General features: G+C 37.0%; 1 protein-coding gene across 9 annotated transcripts in view; it reads left to right on the plus strand.

Moving 5' to 3' along the window:
* The window catches only part of DPP10 (dipeptidyl peptidase like 10), a 1,401,293-nt gene that overhangs the window by 1,289,325 nt on the left and 86,387 nt on the right, over positions 1–25,581 (plus strand). For all 9 annotated transcript variants that reach the window (XM_063595113.1, XM_063595114.1, XM_063595111.1 and 6 more), the window contains 3 exons: positions 6,166–6,286; positions 18,107–18,261; positions 24,487–24,584. In XM_063595113.1, the coding sequence (XP_063451183.1) occupies positions 6,166–6,286; positions 18,107–18,261; positions 24,487–24,584 (374 nt within the window). The remainder of the gene's footprint in view (positions 1–6,165; positions 6,287–18,106; positions 18,262–24,486; positions 24,585–25,581) is intronic.

A 25,581-nucleotide genomic window follows, 5' to 3' on the forward strand; every position in this document is an offset into this window, starting at 1 on the left:
AGAAATTGGAACTCTCATACACTGTTCAGTATACAAAATAATCCAGGTACTATATGAAGACAGCATGAAAGTTCCTCAATAAATTAAAAATAAAACTACCTTATGATCTAGCAGTGCCAGTTCTGGGTATTTATTCAAAATAATTGAAATTGGAATCTCAAAGAGTTATTAGCACTCCTATGTTCATTGCAGCACTATTCACAATAGCCAGGATGTAGAAACAGTCTCAATGTCCATCAACAGATAAATGGTTAATGTGCCATATACATGCAATGGAATACTATGCAGGTTTTAAAAAGAAGGAAATTGTGCAATATGCAACAACACAAATGAACCTTGAAGACATTATGCTAAGTGAAATAAGCCAGGCACAGAAAGACAAATACTGCATGATTCCCCTTTTATGGGGAATCAAAAATAGTCAAATACATAGATTTTAAGAGTGAAATGGTGGTTGCAAGGGGCTGAGGGAGAAGGGAAAATGGGAAGTTACTAATCAACCGACACAGAATTTCAGTCGAGTGAGATTAGTAAGCTCTAGAGATCAGCTGGACAGCATTATACCTACAGTCAATGATAATTCATCGTACGCTTACAAATTTAAGAGGGTAGATTTCATGTTGTGTTCTTATCACACAATTTTTTTAACTCTTTACAATATTTTCCTAGCCTTTTCTGTTTGACTACCTGCTTTCCACTTCTGTACCCTACTGTACCTCCTCCCATATTAAAAGGCAAACACAGATCCTTCCATAGTCTCTTCATGCTTTTGTGTATTTGTAAAATAGAGTCATGTATCACTTGACGGGGATATGTTCTGAGAAACGTGTTGTTAGGCAATTTTGTCGTTGTGCAAACATCATAGGGTATATCTATACACACCTGTTTTGTATAGCCTACGACGAATAGGCTATATGGTACAGTTTATTGGTCCTAAGCTACAAACCTCTAAAGCATGTTACTATACTGAATATTGTGGGCAACTGCAACACAATGGTATGTATCTTTGTATCAAACATATAGACACGTAGAAAAGACACAGAAAAAATAGAATATTAAAATCTCATGGACCACCCTTATGTATGTGGTCTGTTACTGACCAAAACATTGTAATGCAGTGCATGGCTATACTGTACAAGCAACTATAGTTATCCATTTTTGTACTGTTTCAGTAAAGGTTTCCAAATGGGAAAACAGATATTACTCTAGTGGTTCAGATAGAAGAGATTTAATACAGATAATTGTTACAAACAATGTCGTAAAGGCTGGAGGGGCCAAAGTGGTGGTATGCAGAACCTGTAAACACATGTTGCCATTATCAAGGCAGGACCCCGGAGCTTACACTCCCATCACCACTGCCACTGAGGTGCTATTGCTGAAGCTGGTGTGCCAGAGCCACTGCCAGATGCTTCCAGTTTCTGACTGGTAGAGCTCTCCTTTTTTTGCAGAAAGTAACTAGAAGTCAACTAGCAAAGAAGCTGAGAAGACTATTTTGAAAGGAAGTCTTAGAAATGTAAATTTCAGGCTTTCTAACCACCCCCAGTAATAAAAAACCATATAGGGGCAGGAGCGGGGCTGACGACCAACAGACAACTTCCAATGTTTATGTGTCGGTGAGATTACTGATAGTATAAATTTATGTTAGTATTGTCATTGTCTGGTATATAAAGATGGGCTCTCATTGAATTCTTTGTTGTTTTTGCTTTTCTTTGGTTTTCTGTCTTGCTTTTGTCACTTGACGATATCTCAGTGAAATTTTTCCAAGTCAACTTTATTCTTTTCCAAGCACAAATTTATTCTCTTCAAGTCATGAATGTTATTATATGGTGTGGATGAATAGTAATCCATCCAGGCATTCGATTATGATGAGTTTTCATCTTGACTCTTTGACAATTACGAAGAGTTTTCACTTTGACTCTTCTTTTTAGTTGAAATAAACATCACTGCTCATTGCTCTCTACAGGTTGGTGTATTTTGGTTTTTTTTTTTTTTTTTACACAGCTAGGTCCCAGGTTTAGGATTGCTGGTGAGATGGAATATGTTTTGTTTGCAATTGCCATTTTATATTCCCAAATGGGAATAACACATTATAATTTTACAACTAAATTAGAAAAGGACAGTTTTCACTGCATCCCTGCCACCAATAGGCATTATCTGAGATACTTTCTTAATTACAATTTTATTTCCCAGAAAGCAAGCCATGGTAGAATGAATGCAAATACTATCCCAACTCCAGTGTAACTTTACAGATCTTTCCAAACCATTATAATGCATGGAGATTTTTGAATCATTCACCATTTTCAAATTTAAAGTTGTCATGAAAATTACTCAAATCAGTGAAGGCAGAATAGCGTTTCAGTAATATTTCAGCTAAAACAGGTCTAATGTTTAATTATGTATATTTTATTTTGTGTTTTTATTTTCTTTTAAGATGGCTAAAATTTTGTGAGAGTGCTGCTGTTGTAAGTTTGTATCTGCCATTGTCACAGGTTGAATCACTCATGGTAAGCTAATTTACATTGTAACTGCATTCCAACTCAAGATCTTCATAGACTTTAATATCAAATTTTCATTTCTTGCCACATGTTCATCACAAGTTGTATGTCAGTATGGAGAGAATCTGCCTAATGGCTCTTCACCCAGAAATCCAGGCTGCTAGGTGTCCAGCATCTGGTGAATTTGCTGGTAGTTGTGGCAGAAGAGAAGGTGGCAAATTAAAAATTGACTCTTAAAGACTTCTGCCCAGCAGTGATGTATATTGGGTCCAATCATTTGTTAATGAGCAACATTGACTAATACATTGATTCGAATATCCCTTGAAACATTTATGACATATTTCCTAGCTTGACATAATGCAGCACATAGTATTTCAATTGTTCTATTTTTTTGTGTGGTGACTTTACCCATTTTGAATTATTTTATGGGTAGAGTAAGACCATTGATTTTGAAAAACTGGAAGTTGACTGGCTCTGCAAATTGAAGAGTTAGCTGGTAAAATAGCTTTCCCTTTTTATTTGTTGTGCTGCTTAGGTGTTGTGTTTGTTCTTGCATTGCTATAGAGAAACACCTGAGACTGGGTAATTTATAAAGAAAAGAGGTTTAAGTGATTCAAGGTTCTGCAGGTTGTGCAAGCATGGCATACACATCTGCTCGGCTTCTGGGAAGGCCTCACTGGTGTTTACTCATGGCAGAAGGTAAAGCAGGAGCAGGCATATCACATGGCTAGAGAAGCAGTAAGACAGAGTGGAGTGGTGGGATGCCACACACTTTCGAACAGCCAGATCTCACACGAACCCACTCATATTGTGAGGACGGCACCCAGCTGTGAGGGATGCATGGCCATGACCTAAACCCCTCCCACCAGGCCTCATCTCCAACACTAGGGATATGTCCCTCCAAAATGAGATTTGGCAGGGACATAGATCTAAACCATATCAGGCGACTCACTGAAGAAAATAATAGTATAAAAAATATTATGACAGTTTAATCAATAACATTAGGATAAATAGCATTAGTGTGTGTCATATTTTCATTGTGATTAAATCTAAATGCAGCCCTTGATCATTGTCATTGGGATCCAGTTTAATTTCCTCAGAGTGCTCAGACAGTACCTGGGGATACTTGCAGCTCTCAAATGGTTGCTAGTGGTTAGAGTTTTCAATTATTGTTTGAAGCAAATACAACTCAAGGATAAACTTTGATAATTGAAAAGGGATTAGGATGTTAAAAATGCACACTTTCATGAAGACAGCTACTTATTTTTTATCCACTGAAGAAAACATCTTATGGACATTCTCTCATATTACAGCTTTCAGTGGCATGGCATTAAAATTCTGATTCCATATTGCTTGTTCTTCTACATTGAAGCAGATGTCAGTTTCAAATGGATTCTGAGTATCCAATCTGTCAAATATAAATGTAATTACTGGTCAATAGTTTTGGATAATTTTTACATCTGTTGAAGTCGTGGAGGTTTTATTAATTATTTTGACTTAGATTTTATTCCCTTCAGAAAGCTGAGAATTTAGAACCATATTACTTTGGGTGAGGTCACCTCCACTCCTAATAAGAGCAACATGTGCTGAGTAGTCCAGCTGTGCATGATCTGTGCTGTTATGACTCACAAGTCCCACTAGAAGTTTCAGGTACAGGAAAGGAATTTCCTCCAAGTAAGGAAAACGTTGTGCACCTGCGTTGTATACTGTTTGTGAAAAGCAAGAGGATGCAGTATTGGAAAGGTGTAAAGCTTATGCTTTAGTTGGCTAGAACAAAGTTCATATTTTTTCTCAGTTATCAGGGGTCGTGAAAGTCATTAAATCCAACTTCTATCCAGTGTTAGGGAAACTGAGAGGTAATTCTCAAACTTTTGCCTAAGTGTGATCCACATAATTTTAGTAATAAGCTTATTTCCTATTTCATTGTCTCACCTGAGAACTTTCTAACTGAGGTGGAAGCAATAAATATTATTTGTTAATAGCTCTCTCCTCCTCCATGTCCCTTGCCTTCCTACTATTAATACTACCACTATTGCTGCTACTGTTCTGCTCCTACTCCTAATACATATTTAACTAATATAACATGTACTCTACCAGACAAAACGTTGGGATAATTTACATATCAGCTAAAGCTGTAGAGGCTTCATTTTGACTTAGAGTTTGTTGCCTCCAAAACTCTTAACATTCTGAACCAGGTTATCTTGTGTACAGTCCACCCTGCTTTTAGTAATACCCCAATGTGCTATTTATTCTGCATTCATCATCTCATTTATTCTTCACCACAGATCTGTAAGGTATGTGTGAGCCTTATTCACATTTTATAAAGTAGAGGACTGAGATTTAGAAAGGTTAAGAATGTTATCAAGGTCATTAGGATTTTAAATTTAGGCTGCCTGGCTATAAAGCCCATGCTTTTAAGCACCGTGCAGTACCCTTTTTTATTTATTTTTAAATTCTTACTCTGATATTGAGATTCTCACCTGTGGTATAAAAAAGATCCTGTTGTAGCGGTGGAATTAATAATTAAATACACCCACCTGTAAATGCTTATTAAATCACCAGAATTAAAATAGAATATCCATGAAATGTTCTAGATGTTAAAATTGCTCTTGTCACTGTGCACACCAAGATTTAAAACCTAGGGCCTCGTAATTATTCAGACAATTGTTTTGGAAGTTCTTGTGTTTTCTCTATTTGCTACTGTTTGTTAATTCTATAGCATGCTAGGATACACGGGCCCTATGTCATCTTTCACCTTCTTAGTAGAATGTTTGATCTAAACAGCAATTTGGCTTGCCCTGGACAATGTTGTGCTTCCCCTAACCACAGAAACATGGTTCTCTGGAAGATTATAGTACCACATGGGTCAGCAGTTTCAAGTATTTGGCATTGAACACATTGTAAAGCGAATTATAAATAATTTTATCCTGAATTGTCTATATCATAGGCACATTGTGACATTGTTTAGTGTGCACCGTTGTTCCTGTTGTTGGGGCTATTGTTGATATTATTTTGGCAGACTGTGCTATGTTCAAATTAAAACTCTCTCTGGAACTCTCAGTTACAAGGTTATTATTATTGCCGTACTATTTACAAAAGAGTTGCCAAGACTGGTGCACTGGAAGCTGTGTTCCACTTATCAATTCAAAGGAATTTTATTATCGTTTCTACCATCAGTGAATCTGTGAGCTGAGCTAGATAGAATCAGAGAGATTATCTAGCGATTATTTTATTGATCACCAAATGCATTTTTGTAAAAGTAAAGACCCCAAATTGAGGCTCTTCAAACAGTCAGTTGGTGTTACTAAAATGGCTTATAGTTACAGTTATCAGTCTCTTGAGTAAGCAAAATGTTATCTCAAAGCCAAACCAATTTTGTGGTATGGAGAGAGATTATTAAGTAGTTGAAATATTGTTTCTGAAAATATGGATTTAAAAGCATCAATACCAAGTGCCATGGAATTTCCAAATGACAACTTGATATTGATACAATAAAACAGAAAAAGCCATTAATAATTGAAAGCAATAAAAACATATGCCTTGAATAAAAACAACTTGAAGCCCGTAAATAATACAACATGGCTATTCAGTGATCATTCTGTAATATTAAAGTTTCAAAAGGCATCCTAACGTGTTGGATTTTTTGTTTGTTTCACATTTCCTGATCCAGATTTATATTTTTGAAAATAATATCTACTATCAACCTGATATAAAGAGCAGTTCATTGCGACTGACATCTTCTGGAAAAGAAGAAATAATTTTTAATGGGATTGCTGACTGGTTATATGAAGGTGAGTTGATCAGATTTAGTTTCAAAGGAAACAAATGACATATTTTTATACAAAATCTACCAAAAAAATCTATTCATTCCGGAGCAATACTTACAGCACAATTTCTTCTCATTTTCTCTCAAAATTGCCCTCATGCTTTCATATCTTTGCAGTGCTTATATTTTGTGTGGTTGAGATTTACATCTACTTACATGATTCCATGTTTGGTGTATATATGTACATATAGGCTAGGTAGATATTATTTGTGAGGACAACTAATGAAAGTAAATGGTTACCTTATGTCACTTTGGAATTAGATGCTGAATTTTTTCTGACTGTCTGGGAAAGAAGAAACAGAAACCTTTATTTCTAAAAAAAAAAAAAAAAATGCATAAAAAGCCACCTGATTTTAGTTATTTCCATTAGGGACATTCTGTCACACTTTATAAGCTATTGCAGAGGGAGCAAAATAAAACCCACATAAAGAGTTATTTTCAATATCTATTGAATCAAGTTTTAGTAATAGCTGAGAATATAAAAATAAATCAGGTGATGAAAATTTATCCAGTTTTTATCACGTACCAATTATCAGCTGAGTTCTACATATAGATTGCCTGGGGAAGACTCAAAGTATGAGTTTATTACCTATGTTTGAGATGCTTCAGCTGATTTTGGCAAAATATGTCAAGATTTAAAGTAAGTCTACCTTATTATAAATTATAAAGCTATGAATCATTCAAAAAGTGAATTTTATTTCATGGGCAATATTTGCAAATGTAATCTCTCTACCTCAGATTTGACATTTTTAATTCTATAAGAAAAGTGAATAATTTAGACCAATTATTCATTCATTCACTCTTTCACTCAAATGATATCATTGAAGGCCTACTGTATTCTGGATAGATGTCTAGGTGCCAGGATAAAAGACGGAGCAAAAAGTACTGCTCTAATAAACCATATATTTACGTGAAATATTTTGTTAGGTGGAGCTATTTTATTAAAGAAGAGATGTTGTAACCCTTGAGATTTATATGTATATGTGTACATGTATATTTATATCTATAATAGATTTCTGTGTACATGCCAGCATCAAATAAGATTTTTAGAGGCTACAATTTATTGTGAAGAGCAGTGAGAGCTTCCCCGAAAATATTAACAATAAGTATGCTGTGAAAGTATACATTAGAAAAAGAAATACACAGGTAAGGAGTGTTCATTGGTTGAGAGTTACAGAATCTAAATCTGGCTTTTCTATTTCAAAGAGATAAATTACTGGAGGGGACTGGGATGGCCCCCAGAATTTAATAAACAGGTGGACAACACATTTAAAATCTGGTTAGTTCTGGCAGTCTAGGTAGCAGGAGCTAATTGAAGTGCAGACACTAAGACGTGCCCTTTTTCTTCAAAATATTATTGGTACTGTGTGACACCCTGACAGATGAAGAAACCATGTTAATGCAGTGTGGTAAGTAGTTGAATCTTAATCAACACAGAATTCTATGGAATAACAAAGGAATGATACCATTCTAGGGATTTGCAAGCATTTTTTCTAAAGGAGAAACCCTGGCCAACAACAGTAGCTCAAGCCTGTAATCTCAGAGCTGTGGGAGGCCAAGGTGGGAGAATTATTCAAAGCCAGGAGTTCCATACCAGCCTAGGCAACATAGCAAGGTTTTCATTTCTACTAAAAAAATTTTAAAAATTAGCCAGATGTGATGGCATGCACCTGTGTTCCCAGCTGAAGTGAGAGGATTGTTAATGAGAGAGGATTGCTTGAGCTCAGGAGTTGAAGACTGCAATGAGCTATGATCCAGGCCCCTGAACTCCAGCTTAAGCAAGAGTGAGATCCTTACCTCTTAAAATGAGGGAGAGAGAGAAAAAGAGAGAGAGAGAGAAGAGAGAGAGAGCATCTGAGTCAAGCCTGAACAGTTAACAAGTGTTACGCATGAGAAGAAATTAGGAAGGAAAAATCTAAGCAGATGTAACAATTTGCAAAAACCCACAAGTGTGTCCCTAGGGAACCAAAGTCTCCTTGATATAATTGGGCCATAAAATTTGAGACAAAGGAAGGTAGCAAGAAGCAAGGGATAGTGACCTCTATCAATGATTTGGAATTTCAATTATTTTCCTACCATTTAATAGAAAAACTAATAGAAGTTTTCAAGTAAGGGAGTGACAAGATTGGATCTTCCATATGAATAGATTGTTTTTGTGACAGCAGGAACCTGGGGTCTAATAGTGGAAAGAAACGGTGAGCAGCTGTAAGGCTTCTTCTATGTTCTATCAAGAGATAATGAGCAATGGAACTAGGGTTAAAGCAGTAAAAAGGAGGAAAGATTCTAAAATTGATGAGACAATGAAATATATAGGTCTTAGTGGCTAAGCAGATGGAGTAAATGATAAGAAGTCAAGGATGATTCTGTATCTTCTGGTTTGGGTCACTAGTAAGTAGTGGTGGCAGACATAGTGAGCAAGCATGAACAAGGAGCAGTGGGTTTCAGGGAAGAGAAGACTAGATTAGCAGCAATGCAGGCATTGAACCACATACTGACATGCTCCCTTGGTGATAAAAGGTGGTCTGTAACGTCGATGAAGTTTTCAGTCAACTGAGGATATACTCAATGTAGACCATGCTTATTGTGCTGCTCCATCCCGAATTAAGATGACTTGGGTCTCTGTCCTATTGAAAAGGCTTCATACATTTATAAGGAAATTTTAAGGAGAGAAATTAGAGACCGTTTCCTGACAAATACGGTAATTTTCTTAACTAAAGAATAAAAATCTATGTATTTGGTCTGAGAGTAAACTGTTTGTAGGGATTGTGGAGAGCAGAACAAACGGGTAATACAAACTTTTGTGATGATGCTGTAGGTCTGACACATTCCAAAGCGGAAAGGAAAAAGTATAGTTTTTGCCATACTTTGGGCTCCTATGTTGCCGTTAACTAGGAAATGCTGTACGTGTATGTGATTTAATCATCACAATGTTTGTGCATCTAATCATTTACTAAGAAACTAAGACGCGCCCAGTGCTGTGGCTCATGCCAGCAATCCTAGCACTTTGAGGGGGCGAGGTGGGCAGATCACTTGAGCCCAGGATTTCAAGACCAGCCTGGGCAATATGGCAAAATCCTGTCTCTACTAAAAATACAAAAAAAGTCTGGGTGTGGTGGCTCATACCTGTAATCCCAGCATTTTGGGAGGCCAAGGCCGGCGGATCATGAGGTCAGGAGATTGAGACCATCCTGGCCAACATGGTGAAACCCCGTCTCTACTAAAAATACAAAAATTAGCTGGGCGTGCTGGTGCGTACCTGTAATCCCAGATACTCGGGAGGCTGAGGCAGGAAAATCGCTTGAACCAGGGAGTCGGAGGTTGCAGAGCCAAGATCATGCCACTGCACTCCAGCCTGGTGACAGAGCAAGACTCTGTCTCAAAAAAAAAAAAAAAAAAAAAAATTAACTGGGTGGGGTGGTGGGGTAGCACATACCTGTGTTCCCCCCTACTCTGGAAGCTGAGGTAGGAGGATCACCTAAGCCAGGAAGTTGAGGCTGCAGTGAGCCAAGATCATGCCACTGCACTCCAGCCTGGGCAACAGAAGCGAGACCCTGTCTCAAAAGAAAAAATTTATAAAAGAAACCAAGACTCAGAGAGGATCAGTGATTTAGACATGGCCTCAGAGCTAATGAGTGGGAGAGCCAACATTTGAATGTGTGTCTTTTGTTCCTAAAGCCAGGGCTTAGTCACTAGTCTACTCTACTTGTTATAGGGGGATGTCCTTCACTGTTCCCCAAGACACAACACACGTTTTGGGACCTAAATTGTCAGATTTCAGTGATCTGTTTCCTCAGCCAAAGACTCATCCTACTGCCCATGGACTTACTCTAATCCTCACTGCATTTCCAGGAGGAACCCTACCCATGACTTCAATGTTAAGGTTTGGCAGAGGGATGTAAGCTATTCAGATGTTTTTGATTTTCCCTCACTATTTTGACTGCTACCCCCAACCTCTGCTTCAAGAGTCCTACATGCACCTTACCCTCCCACTATCACCTTGCTTGTGGAATGTGCCAGGAGCTCCCAAGCTCCAGACCTTTTTTTCCCCTTTAATGCACTCACTGAAACACAATGATATTGCCTAGGGAATGCATGTAATTTCAACGTTCTGTGTGTGATACTCTGGTGTGGAGATTTCCTTTTTATTACTTTACAGGAGTCAATTACAATCTAAATTAGCATGTATGGGAGACACAGAAAGTAACATGTAACATTTCAACTTTTTTAAAATTGAAATTTACCTTTTGTAAATGTCATAGAAAAAAAAGATGAGAGAAAGAGTGACATAAAAGACAATAAAATGTTTTTACAGTAAGCTTTAAGGGCATGTCTTAATCTTTTAAGACCAGGCCAATCTGTAAGAGTGGCTGCTGCCCCCAACTAGTCACTAAATAGAGTCCTTAAAAGTGTCAGTTTTAAGAATCTTTGTCTCTATTTTTAGTATTGTTTAGTTCCTAAAGAAAGTAAAGCAATATAAAGTATAATGCATTTTAAACAGCGAAGTCAGAAAAATAAGAAAATGCTCAAAAAGGAAGATTATTTAAAATATAATTCGCACAAAACAAGTATAATGTTATTCACTTAAATTGCTGTATTTAACCTAGCAATGTAATTAAATATGATATCAGATCAAAGTTTTACTTTAAAAACTTTTAAAATGTTACTAAAAAGAAAGTTTACAGTTACCCACTTCACAGCTTTGAAAATTTCCATAAAGCATTTAATCTATTAAATAGGAAAAAAATGACTCACTTTCAAATATTTAAGCATATAGAATAATGGAACTAATATGCTTAAGTGATTTACAGATATATTTTAGAATCTTGTATATTTAAGGGATTATTCCTTAAAGTTTAATCCAACAGCTGTGGAGCAAATATATCTGCCAGGCATTATCTAAGAGCAATACGATGAGAAATACGGGTTTCCATGTCTTGGATATTTCCAACTTAGTGTAGTGATAAACAATAAACAACTATTGTATTGGGAACCATTTGGAGCATAGTAAATATAAATATAAATAGGATTTATTTCACATACTAAATAGAATTATAAGTAGAACTAAGTTTGATAGGATGGAGGAATGTCAGGTGCTTCATAGATGACATGGGCCTTGTGTTGGTATTCAAGAATGACAAGAATGAAAAGGTGTGGAAAAATTCACGAGATAAGCAATATTCTTATCAGCAGATTCTGATTGTTACACTTTTTTTGTTGAAATAAAACAGGGCAAAATGCCTATTTCACCTTCATCTTTGTTTCACATTAATGTTTCACATTAATGTCTTTTGGCGACATGAAATTGCATTCATTTCATCATTGATTCAACAAATATTTATTGAGCACTTACTCAGTGTCATCTATGGGGCTGCAGCATGGGAGTCACAGGAAGGCAGGGTTATCAGTAGTGCTGAGTCTCCAGAGGTCAAACAAGGGAAGGATTCCAAAGCTTTTGTTGGATTTGCTCATAGATCATTGATGGCCTTGACAGGAGTAAAATCAGTTAATTGGTGGGGCCAAATCCAAGACTGCAGTGGATGGACATGTAAATGGGGAGTGAGAAAGTTATGAATAGAGACTATTCTTTCAAGGAATTTGACAGTGAAATGCAGAAAATTGAAAAAAAAAAATCAACCACAGGCCTGCAGAGCTGCAAGTAGCATCCTCAGGAAACCCTACTGGTCTGAACTGACAAACTAAAAATGGAAAAAATCAGCTTGCTTTTTACAATACCACATTAATCTAAACACAATCGTTGTGTCTCAGTATTGTGGAAGTGCTTTGTGTTGTGGCTATGTTTTTAAGTGTCTGTGATATAAAACCACATGTGCTGAAAACTCCCTCTGCTCTGCAGTGAGATTTTCTAAATCAGAGTAATAAAAACGATGAAGAGCCAAACCTACACTAAATTGGAATGAAATGCCATTGGTAAAAATAAATTCTTTGTAAATAATATAATATAATTAACATTGGAAGTTTCAATCCATGAGTAAATGTGCCCATTAGTTGCAGTTAAAGAAGCTTGTGCCTTATCCAGGATGACTGTTAAGCAAACGCATATTAAAGATTATTTTATTTACCTCCTTCCCATTCCAGGTAGCTTTATCTTTCCATCTGAAGAAAGTCACAAGGCTCTCTATATGATTATTTTGGTACATTAGCATTTTTATGGGGAAGAACATTAATCATATGTCACTCTAAAATAAATGAGAGTAGGCGATGCCTCATTTCTCTTGAAAAGCGTACTCAAATTTGGGTCAGGCTTATTCTTGGGAAGTACTGGACACACATACTTCAGCACCTACGACAGAACCTGTTTCTTAGAAATCTAGAGTATTGATTTTAGCCAACGGGGTATCTTTGTATCTTCAAATCTCATAGAACTTACCAGAGTTTACGGTGGGGCCGGGCATGGTAGCTGACGCCTGTAATTCCAGCACTGGGAGGCCGAGGTGGGCGGATCAACTGAAGTCTGGAGTTTGAGACCAGCCTCGCCAACGTGGTAAAACCCCGTCTCTCATAAAAATACAAAAATTAGCTGGGCCTGGTGGTGAGCACCTGTAGTCCCAGCTACTTGAGAGGCTGAGGCAGGAAAATCACTTGAACCCTGGAGGCAGAGGTTGCAGTGAGCCGATATCATGCACTGCACTCCAGCCTGGGCAACACAGTGAGACTCTGTCTTAAAAAAAAAAAAAAAAAAAAAAAAGAACTTAGAGTTTACACTCAATTGGCCCTTAGCATGCATATATATACACACACACGTATATGTATATTTTTTTCCTTAATGTGTCATGTGTATAACTCATGTCTCCTTAACCAAACTGTAAGTTAGTTGCATAAATCAGTGTCAATATCACAACTGAAGAAAGGTGGCACGTTCAAAAGGGAGTAATTCAAGGAGTTTAACCTATGAAGGGGCTCCTTATCATGAACAAGGTAAATGCCACAACCGTGTCTTGTAATGGTTTAGCCATTAACAGCCAAAGGGGGAAGGGGACACAGCAGTCACCTGAAACTAGGAGAGAATGCTATACAATTTTTACAGAAATAGAAGCAGTGGCTTTTGGTTGGGCGAAGCCAAACTCACATAATTTAGATGCATGGGAGATAAGAAAATAAATTCCATGCACCCACTTCCTCCCTTCATTTGATTTGCCAGGGTTTCATAGTGGTCATACCCAAGAAAAAGTCAAAGAACATAAGAATATTCTTATTATTCAAATTAAAAGCTAGTGTCCCAGGAAAAGAAGTACATAAAATCTCATCGGCTATTGTTTCATTGCAGGATGGTATTAGTCCTGTTATATATCTGAAATTTGTAAACATAGCCACCACTTGTATCTTTCATAGAAGGTTGTGGAGAAATGCCCCCATTAATAATAATAATAATAATAATAATAATAATAATAATAAAAGCTTATTATGTGATCTTAGTTGGTAATTACAGTTGCCTTCTCCAAATGTTCATTTCTTTTACTTTTACTTTCTGTCAGGATGCTAGAGAGGTTATTTAACAGGTAGGTCAGGCCAAAATTTCATTCCTGCCAAATGTTACTCCTTTCCATCCTTTTCTATTTTTTTTTTTTCTTTGACAGAGTCTTGCTCTGTTGCCCAAGCTGGAGTGCAGTGGCACGATCCCGGCTCACTGCAACCTCCAGCTCCCAGGTTCAAGAGATTCTCCTGCCTCAGCCACCTGAGTAACTGGCATTACAGGTGCCCACCACGCCCAGCTAATTTTTGTGTTTTTTTTATTTTTTAGTAGAGATGCGGTTTCGCTATGTTGGCCAGTCTGGTCTCTAACTCCTGACTTCAGGTGATCCGCCCACCTCGGCCTCCCAAAGTGTTGTGATTATAGGTGTGAGCCAGTGCACTTGGCCCCATCCTTTTGTTAATTATGTTGTTACAATTTCAGTTTTCCATCGACCAGTACTATTGGGCAAAAATGTATCTGTGACTCTCCTGAGTTCCAAATGTATTTCTCCTTGCCCTCCTTTGCACAGCAAACATATTTTTATTTCTGGCAGATGAGGACCGTCATCAGACCCAGCTTAGTAGCTGTGTTTTGTCTTTTTTTGGGGGGGTTGCATAATGAGCCCACAATGGTGGGGAGAAATTTTCAGTTTCCAATTCAGAGGAATAGAATTATGACTATATTCCTGGTGGATACCTTCGTCCTTTAGGCAATGGACTTCTAAATTCACCAACTTCAATATTATGGGAATAAGAAGCAAATTGTGTTCTGTGGGTTACTGGTGTGATAATAAAAGATAACACCACTACTTCTACTCCTTAGTGCCTAGATCTGCACCTCATGGCTATACAGGTGGGGCACACTGCATGTTGAAGGATGACATCCCGGCTTCAAGGTTATTGCTAAACAAATAGTGCCAAAACTGAGGTAGAGCAGACTGTTTTACTCCTCTATCAATCCAAGTACATATAGCTAGTGGGGAACATGATAAAATTAGTAAATACCACCGCTGAGCCCATGGTGCTTTTTTGCCACAAAATATTTCCTTTTTTGAGATAAAGGTAATGTGGATTATTATGGTAATGGATAAATGTTTCTGGAAAGAGTAGTGCTGAACAGATCCGTTGGCAGCAAAAGCAAATCCACGCCCAGAATATGTGTGTATCTCTGTGATGACAAAATGCTACACTGTCTTGATGGAAAGGTTTTCATATAATTCATGTGCCTTCCTCATTACATTATCTCAAAAAAGGAAATATTTTGTGGCAAAAAATTCACGTGCCATCAGCTCTTCCCCTGAGAAGTGATCCTATGTCAAAGGCTCAGCGATGGCCACTACCATTGGCGGGTAATGGTGGGAGCCAGAGGCTGACGGACATGTACTTGGCAGTCATCTTGTCCTAAATTTTTCCCCTTTCTAGTAAGTCGATTCACTTGTTTTTCCTAAACCTCCTTGTCACTAGTTTTCTAATTTTTCTTTTGCCACATCCCTGATAGGTGGACCCTTATTAGTTACTGCGCTTGAGTCAGGACGTTTCCATGCCTGAAACTGAGTCTCCTACCACGAACAGTGGACAACTAAGTAATCTGTTCAAAATCTTACCAACTGGGAAGATTTCTGTTTCTTATTGTCTTTCAGTGCCACTCCTGAGTCAGATTCTAGTATGGAGCCTACCCAGTTCCAGCTCGTTGTTGTACATCCTGCAGACCTGCCGTAAACCAGGCCCGCGTTTATTTCTCCCTCGCCAACTTGTGTTAGAAAACATGCTTTGTGGCACAGATGTGAGATGAGGAGAGGGGATGAAGCAGAGAAGGCAATACAATGGGCAATCACGTTTGTTTTCTGGCTCAATTTCACTTTTATTTTATAGTGGAATGGTGTGTGTGTGTTCAGTTCTATGGTCAGTGGATCAGATAGCAATCAGTTCATGATGGGCAGTTTGGGTTGTATACTCACTTGGTATCCCATGGTGAGGCTAGATGTTTCTCCTGGAGCCCTGGAAAGAGCTGCTCTTGAAATAGATAATATTTTTCAGTACAAGCGACAATGATCTTTTTTCAAATCTTGTAATGCCTGTCCTATGATTGTCATATGGAGAGTCCCAAAGGCTCCACACAGCATCTCTATTTGCCATGGGCACTGACATTGCCATTGGATCTGCTGGAGTCACAAGGTTCAGGACATAGAGGAGGTTGCAACATGGCCTAGATCAGTTGCAAGGCCCCCTGGTACACTGATTCTACTCAGAACTAGCAGTTTTACAGCTTGCCTGGGATATAGAACAGAGAACATATGTCAATGCGGCTTGTGTTGTTTTCAAAGTCCAAAGAATTCAATTCCTCTTTACTTTTACATAAGTACAATTGTAACAAATTTTCTCTGACTTTAGAAGAGATATCCCGGTGTATCCCAAACTACTAGATTTCTAGAAACATCCCCGGTGTTGCACACTTTTAAATTTTAAAGAAATTTGTCTCCCTTTCTCTACCTCTATGCAGAGGAGTTCTGGTTCCCTAGGATAGCGGTTGCCTCTGTCAGCAAGAAGATTTGTCAGAATTTTGATGTTCAATATCTTCAGCCATAAAATTAGCCACATACAGCAGCATTCAACCATAATGTGTTATTTATAAGATTGGCCAAGAAATCATAACTATACTGTATGCTTTTGTCCAAACATTCTTATCCTGTGTGTTGGGGTCCCAATCCATCGTTATGAATATCTTTGTCTTACCCTAAAAGAGCAAATGGAGTTGAGCCTCTAATATGGATTGCAGCCCTGTACCCGTTCCTATGTTCTCGTGGACTGTGGCCATAGTTTCCGTGCAACTACAGAAGAGATGGACTCTTCCAAAGATACCATCGTGATCTTTTGTTTTGCATGGGCATTCCTGATTTCACAATCATGGTTTCAAGCTCTCTTTTTTCCTGTGTACTATCTCTGGGGTGTCAGAAGAACTATGAGAACTTGTTTCCTAATCTTTACAATCACCATTGTTGTAGCAAGTAAGTGCTACAACACTTACTTGCTATAACTAGAGATGCTGTGTGGAGCCTTTGCCACTCTCCATATGACAATCATAGGACAGGCATTACAAGATTTGAAAAAAGGCCATTGTCACTTGTATTGAAAAATATTACCTATTTCAACAAGCATCTGTTCTCCCAATGCCTTTTCCCTCTACCTGTATTTTATTCCATGTCACCACCACTGATGATTGATTACTCACAGTTCCGTCTCTTGCTATGGATTGTCTATGCTCCAATTCCCACCTGAGAAGGTGATAAATTCCATTTGTACATATAGATAGAGAGATGACAAATGTAGTCTCAAAATCTAATTTTGAGGGTCTCTTCTGAGTCTGCTGCTAGTATTAACTTCTGTATCTGTCAGAGTCCCAAGTGTTGGCACATTCAACAAGATGCTTTGAAGATAATTTATTTACAAAGTGAACATTTTATTATCTTTTTATTTACAAGGAGAACGTTTGCTAAGGTTAAGGGGTAGGAAAACCACAAAGGAAAGTGATGTAAACTAAGCTAGTAGCAGCCAAGTTGTTAGCACTCCTATGACCATGAAGATGAGCCATTACTAGACACATAAGGAGAAATTTGTGTAGAGGTGGCTGCAGTGACAGAAGTAGTGACATCATTTAAAGTTCACAGCCAGCCTGAGGTAACATTGTAGGATAGAGCCAAGAGAATAAATAACCTGACTTTACTCTCCTCTTTCTAATCTCCTGCCAAAGGGAAGCCAGAGGACATGGGGGCCATTTTGATGTCATTCATATAGGTTAGCTTTCTGGACCAGAAAGCGGGAATCCAAAAAGTGGATAGTGGATCTTGAATTAAATGAAAGATACCCAGTATACTTCTTATTCCATTTTCTTAGAGCTTAAAATAGTTTGATGAATCTAGTGGGCCCTCAGTTTGGTTGATGATGGTAGAATGCAAATATGATTACATGCAAATATGAATGAATCATGACATGGATATGGTTTTAGGCCACATCTCACTCTTCAATCACCGTTCTCATTCTGATTACTCCAGTAGTGCTTTCATCTGTTCTGTCTACATTGCTGAAAATCCATGAAATCCTGACTTAGTTGCTTCATTGTTTCCTTCCTCTACAGCTGCTTGCTCTTCCTGGAATTAAAAGGGTGACTCAGAATTAGAGAATTTTCAGGGAAGTTAATAAAATTCTATACACAGTCTAGAAAATGTAGGTGTACAATGGAGATTTCAAGGACAGATGTTTGTGGGTCACTGAGCCCACATCTCTACAGTTGCTCTCAAATAACACTCATTTATTCTAGAGGAACTCCTGCATTCTCACATCGCCCACTGGTGGTCACCAGATGGAGAAAGACTTGCCTTCCTGATGATAAATGACTCTTTGGTACCCACCATGGTTATCCCTCGGTTTACTGGAGCGTTGTATCCCAAAGGAAAGCAGTATCCGTATCCTAAGGTAAGTAACGTGGAAGTACTGTTTTGTTCCTTCTCTCTCTGCACTAGTGACTTGACGGATGGTATTCTTGGTTCTTGAACAAGTTGTCTTTGGAGGAAAACAGAAGTTTTCCTTACTTGTCAGACTCATCACTTTCGATCTCTCAGTAGTCTATACACAGTGCTTGGGTAGAGAGAGGTAGAGATGATTTGAAAGTGTGTGAACTTTCACTTTTGTTGCATTTCTTTCCTTTTGATGCTCACTTTTATTTTTTCACACCTTACAGTTGAAAGGGGAGAGAGAAGCAATTAGGGGTGTACTGAGGCCAGGGCAATGTTTTGTCCAAGGCCTATTCCATAATAGGTGTTACAAAGGAGGGGAAAGTGCCATGGTCAAATACATTGGAAGTTCTTAAAAAAAAAATCTAGCTTCTTTCAGATGATTTCTTAGAGCACTTAATGTGCTATATGTTAATGTATATTTTAAATCTTCTATAAAAAATAGACTATGCATAAAGAATCTCCAGTCTGAAATAGATTAAGCATAAAGAATCTCAATAAAGGACCAAGTATAAAAAAATCACCCATAAAGAATAGACTAAGCATAAAGCATTTATTAGTATTAGTATCAATATCAGCATTACCTTGGCAGAGCATACTCTAGAACACACTATATAAAATGCTGGTATGGAGTCATAGCCATGGTTAGGTAAGACAGATGGAATTTTTCATCAGGTGAAGAAATATGGCAATATGTTCCAGACAGCAAAACTATTTTCAAGTGTTGGGCAAGGCCTCTATAAGAGGGTTGTAAAAACATCTGGATTGTACTGTTTTTTCCTCTGTATGCCATCTTTTATTGCTTGAGATCTCTTTTAAACATGTATTTTTTCCCAATGTTTATATAACAAAGAAGAAGGCTCATGTGTAAGGCCCCCAGTATATTAATCATGTAAAGAAGTCTTATAGGAAACTTGTAAAATTTCTCTTCTCATTTTAGCTCCTAATTAAGTAAGAGAGGATGTTGATCTCATTTAGAAGCCATTTTTAAGCCATTTCTTTAGTGAGTTGTACTTTGTCTTTTTCAAGCACAATAGGTTTTCTGCCGTTTAATTCATGCACTACATTAGTTAGACAAACTACTGGGTAGGTTCCATCACCCTCATCACTCTAGCCCTGTCAGGGTGGGGGTGAGGTCATTTACACTTTCCTTCTGTTCCCACCAGCCACCATGTTCTTTTTATCCAAAGGCAAAAAAAGGAGGCTTGAATATTGAGGATCAGAAATAAAATGAGCATATTCCTCAGTGAGATTTCTCATCCATCTTCCTTCCACAGGTTGTAGTATTAAATGCAAGATTATAAAGAATATGATTCCATGATTTTAAAATGTGATTTATAGGGTCTTCTCTGGACATAGATTAGAAAGCAGATATACTCAGTGCTTTTTAGGAGAACATAATGATTTAACTTCACAAAAAAATTAATACTAAGAGATTTTTATTGTACTCAAAGAAAAGAACTTCTGCTTTCTCCAATCTCCAATTATAGATTTAGCTTTTTTTTTTTTTTTTTTTTTTTTTTTGGCATGACAGTTTGGACCTATACAGCATACCAGCACTATTTTTTCCCCCAGAGAAAACCTGAAAAGTTGCCCCAAATATATTAATTCTCACATTGTTTGATTTATGATAATAAATGTTCACCTGACAATTGAAATGTGAAATGGAGAACTAGTGACATACTGTGAAAGACACATTCAACTGTTCAGTGCACTGCACAAAGGAATAAAATAATATCCAGCTCCTCAGTGCACTGCACAAAGGGAACACAGTCACGTCTGACTGCTCAACGCACTGCACAAAGAAAATTCAGTCAGTTCTGTGGAAAGGACAACTGTTTGTAACTGATTTCCCAAAAGAAATGGGATTTTTTTTTATTCACATAGTAAAACCATATGCATTAGCTGCATGCTCAAATTGCCTTCTTAGTTCTAGACTCATGGTGCTTGAACTTGGCCATGACTAGGCCTCATAATTTTGACTAGATTGAGACAAACAAACAAACCAATGGGAGTATTTGAGGAAATTAAATTATGTCAGCAATAATTCAGAAGATACTGGCTATGAACCTAGATACTTTATCATTTGATAATGTCTTCTAATAAATTAATATTGCTTAATAGTAAAGATAGGCATAACATAATAATCTTTGTTTATTAATTGTAGAAATCACAGGTGCTAATGATAAACTTTATGTTTTCAGGGAGACTTTCCACTTGTTTGTTTTTTTCTTATTTGGTCTTTATCACAATTGTCTCAATTTTACAAATGAGCAAAGAGATTCTAAAAGGCTTCGTGCTTTTATACAAGTCACAGTTATTTTAAGAACAGGGAAAAAACTCAAATCTATTGATTTCATCCCTCTCTATAAAACTACCACAGGTCAACAATTTGTATTTCCAAAAACACAGCTGGAATCCAAACATCTCCTTGTCAAGTTAACACATATATGTGGAGCTCTGTTTGCTCCATTTACTCCTAATGACTTAGCTACATGTGGGTGCCATTCTTAGCCTCACACCTGTCATTTTATATATATGCAAATAATATATATAACTATATATGATAACTACCATTAATATTTATGAGAAGTAAAAAACATATGCCTCTAATAGGCAAAGCCAAAAGAAAGAATTTCCAGTCCTCAGGTGACTTTCAGTAGGAAGACCTGCTCACCTACCCAGGTACTTAAGACAACAGGACTCTAAGAAAATAATCTGTTTTGGTCCTTGTTCTTAAAACAAATTTCAGTATCATTTTGGGTATGTTATGTCAATTTTCAGATTTTTTATTATCTACTCTGGTTTCAAAAAATGTTTTGTTAGTTTTTGCTGTAACAAATGTGTTGTTTCAATTCACTCTTATGTGATAAACTTTCAAAAAGTGCCACTTTGGAAACTGAAACAACACATAGAGTTTATACTAAATTGTGCTTTAAATTAAACTAGATGAAAATGAGTATAGCAAATACCTAATGTGGTCAGATTTACTAATGAAATACAGTAAACAAATATATTTGTATTTTACTTAATTCAGCATGATTCATAACTCATAAAATACCCTATCATTAGCAATTCAGCACAAAAGAGATGCACGGTTCTATCCCAGTAACCTCAGGTTAATCTTTGTAATTAAAACATTATCTTGTTTAATGACAATCTAGTTGCCAGTAAAATAAGGTTAATTGTTATTGAGGCTTGTGTTTCAGAATAATAGAGGGGAGAAATTTGTGGATTTGCAGTCTTCATGGCAAATGTAACTGTAAAAAGCAAATAGATGAAAACCCTCCAATCTGCAAACTCTTGAAATTATTCAAATATTAAAATTTACAAATGAACTTGTGATGTGTGCTTAATTTCAAAACTCCATGGAAAGATACAAATCTGCGATTAGAGAATGCTGGACTGTTGAATTTTGGAGGCAGCCTAACGCTTAGTTGAGATGTTCACGTTTTGTCTGAAAACTGGCCACATGTGTGCACAATTTTTACTTTGTGATAAGCTTATAGCGCTGCTGACATAAAGAAAACTGCCTTAAAGATGATAACTGATATGTCTTTAAGAAAGTATGCCATAAAACTGTGCATCATTGGTAAGAATTCACAGAAAGATCTAATTTAATTTAATTTCCCATTTGCTTTAATCAGTGTATCGAATGATAAAAAATAGAAGCGCAGCTTTTCACTAACTAGAAGATTTAATGTCTTAACAATAATTATCATTTTAATTCACTACCATATACTATTTTAGGCACTTTACATAAATCTTTTTATTAGTTTATGAGATATTCTTATCTACAGACAGGAAACCTTCAACTCAAAATTTCTGATTTGTGACATATTCTCAAAGAAGTGTTTGTCTCATTTTTGACAAAATAAGACAAATAAAATGATACTTGAGAATCTTTAGCATGTGCTCATAGCCATGCCAAGTAAATAACAGACTGAACATTTGGACTCAGGTTTCATGGACTTACACATTAAGCTAAGCCTGTTCTCGAAATGTGGTCCTTTCACCAGCATCATAGGGTATCAGCTTCATGCTGGAGGGGGACTGCCTTCAGCAGTCAGTAGCCTAACAAGCCCCTCAGGATCTCTGAATGATTGCGATGCTGTCTAACTTTTGACCACCACTGAGCTGTTACATAGATAGATACATAAATAGATAAAGATACAGATAAAGGTCAATGTTTTATTAAAATTTGCACACTCATTATCTGGGAATTTTGTAAAAACAGATTTGTAGGCCCACACTGAGAGATTCTAATTCCAAGTCTGAATATAGGCTTCAGGTGGGGTCCATGAATGAGTTGCTAAGGTTCCAGGAGATGCTGATTGATGCTACGGTCCAAGAACAACACTTCGAATGGCACTGCCAATACTGTGTCAGGCTGTAAAGTTCAACATGTGAGACCCAGCTAGAGAAATGGTAGGCTGGTAGGCTAAAAATGGAATAGATTAAGGCCATTATTTTGAGGGAGAAACATGACAACTAAATTAAAACAAGAATGATGTGAAAGAGAGCTCATAAGTGTCACAGAAGGCTAAACTGCCCAAAAAATGTTCCCGGGCACTGTTGGGCTTGGGAGCAATGAAAAGATTTGCAAATTCTGATCCAGAACCTTTGGCGTGCGGCGGGCTCATAGCTTATCTTCCAGGAAGCCCTTTACTCTATGAACCAATTTCATAATCTCTCTTAACAGTTACCTCATTTCCATAGTGGAAACCTTTCCTGACTTCTTTCTTTGGCTCAAAACTTCTAACCTGTGAATGATGTACTTCCACAGATGTGCTAGTCTCTTTTGATATCCAACAAAACATTTATTGAGGAACCCTTGCTGGCTACTGTTGGAATATATTATGTTGATTCTGGCCCTGATTTAACTATGGGTTTTGTCAATGCCAATTCCTTAAACATGGATCTTCGTCATTTTTAAATCAGTTTTATTCCCTTTAGGTTGTTTATTGGATTTTTAAATTCAACTCACATTTAATTTCCTTTTTCTCTTCTATATATCTCATGTGGACTTCTTTAAGCATCAGCCACATCATAAGGATAATGGCATATTGTTTAGAAACATATTAAGTACTACCTTATTGGTACTTAATGGCATATTAAGTTTAGAAACATTTGGTACCTCATTGATGGGGTTATTCATTCATTCATTCCAATTGCTTGAAATATGTCATGAAAGTTCTCATTCCTGCCCCTTACTCACATTGTATTTGGCAAAACTTTGAAGGCCATTGTGTTGGAACAAACAGAAAGCGCAATATTCACATTGTAATTAAGAACATCCTGGGTTTAAATACTAACTTTCTTAGTTTTAGGTATTTCACCTTGCACTGTTTGCTTAGATTCTCCATTGTGACCAAGAAAATGTTTATATCTTACGACTGTAGTAGGGACATTTAATTTAATAATTTGTGCAATGCCTTTAGTGCCTACTATGTGCCAGAAACGTACCAACTACTATGCCTGCTGGTTATTATTTATTTAATGAAGTGTTGATTCACTGAACTCAAATTAAATTATCCTTGCTATCCTTGCCTTTCTGTTCCTCATGCAGGTACTCAGTGAGGACAGTCTGCCCATGGCCCACCTCCCAAGGGTTGTCAATTATGCAAATGAGTCACCCCATTTAGTAATCAGTAATGTTTAAAAGGAAAGCCCGGGAGATTAATGCGATAGCATACATTAGGCTTTTGGAATTTTAAGCACGGGGCACCTGGTTTTGGTAGGCTTCTTTCTTTCTTTCCTTTCTTTTTTTCTTCATTTCTCCTCTTTTTTTTTAATTAGCCAAACCTTCTTCCCATTGCATTTCATATCCTCTAATGTGAATAACTACTTGATCTACTAGTTTGTTTGTTTTTGTTTGTTTGTTTGTACAGCCAGCCCTTCTGGTGCCATTTTAGGGAAAGAACACAGTAGCACTGCCTAATGAGTGAAGTCATCACGATTTCCTATCACCTTTAATTGTCTGAAGAAAATGCTTGAGAAGCATCAATCTTCAAAAACAATTGAGGGCAATCATGTTGTCGAATTTAAAATCATTTCTACTTCAGAGAAATGAAACGTTTTTTCTCTTCTAACACAAAACAGTAAATGAATCAAAAATCCTTTTCTTTTTTACCCAATATATTCTAATGCTTAATGTACTTGCAATACAACTTTCATTTTCTCAAAGGCAGGTCAAGTGAACCCAACAATAAAATTATATGTTGTAAACCTGTATGGACCAACTCACACTTTGGAGCTCATGCCACCTGACAGCTTTAAATCAAGGTATGCAATTTCAATTTCACTTTTATGGGGAAATAGATATTTTCACTCCAATTATCATTTTGTTGCAATTTAGAGAGAGATGTGGTCAGCTCAACAAATCCACTTGAAAATAAAGCTGAAGTTGCCTACATTAGTGAGGAATGAAGTCCTTCTGGGTCTCTGGCTGTTCCTAAGAAGCATTTAGCTCCAAGGTGATTATCAGCACCATACAATGACTGAAGAGGCTGATACTGAGAATTAGGTCTTTTGCTGGAAATGTGACAGAGATGGGAACAAAAGATCATTTTCCACTGAATTTTCTTCAAGAAAATAGTTGCTCCACATTTTTTTGAAGGTGTTCATTAAAAGTGTATAATCTCTCTGGAATTCGTGAGTTTTTCCAACTTTCTCCCCTCCCTACAGTTTTGCCAAAGGTTCTCTAGCTTTCTTCTCCAGACAGAGACATTTAAGAATTTTTATTTTTCAAAATATCCTATGTATGAAATACTTATATTTAAGAAACTTGATCAGGGAGAAAGTAAACACATTTTATTGGGTCAGAAGCATAATTTTAATATTAGCAAAATCTTCAGTAGTGAACAACTAATTAAATAATCATGTGTATTTTGAAATCCATCATGGTTTCAGACTTCAAAAGTGATTCTTTCAAATACTAGAGTCCTTTGGAAATTTATCACAACCCTAGAGATGGGATAGGCAGCTGATTTAGAAAAATGTTTTCACATTATATTGAATGATGTGGGGATAAGTTCAAAGTTTATTTTGATGATATCGATAATCAGGGTGATTGGTTCCCACAGAAATTTCATTCAAATGTTGTTTCATTGACATTATTTAGAAAAAATTTCGTCCCAGTTGGTCATTTTCACAGAGAGTGCAGCCTGATGTGTGTGGAAATTTTACCTACTTGAAAAGGTAATAAAGGTTTATGGAATGCTTACTCCAGAAGACCCTCATTAACTACCTAATATAAACTTCTCCTTCTACTGATGGAAAA

Source organism: Pan paniscus, chromosome 13 (assembly GCF_029289425.2).
Source record: "Pan paniscus chromosome 13, NHGRI_mPanPan1-v2.0_pri, whole genome shotgun sequence".
Lineage (NCBI taxonomy): Eukaryota > Metazoa > Chordata > Mammalia > Primates > Hominidae > Pan > Pan paniscus.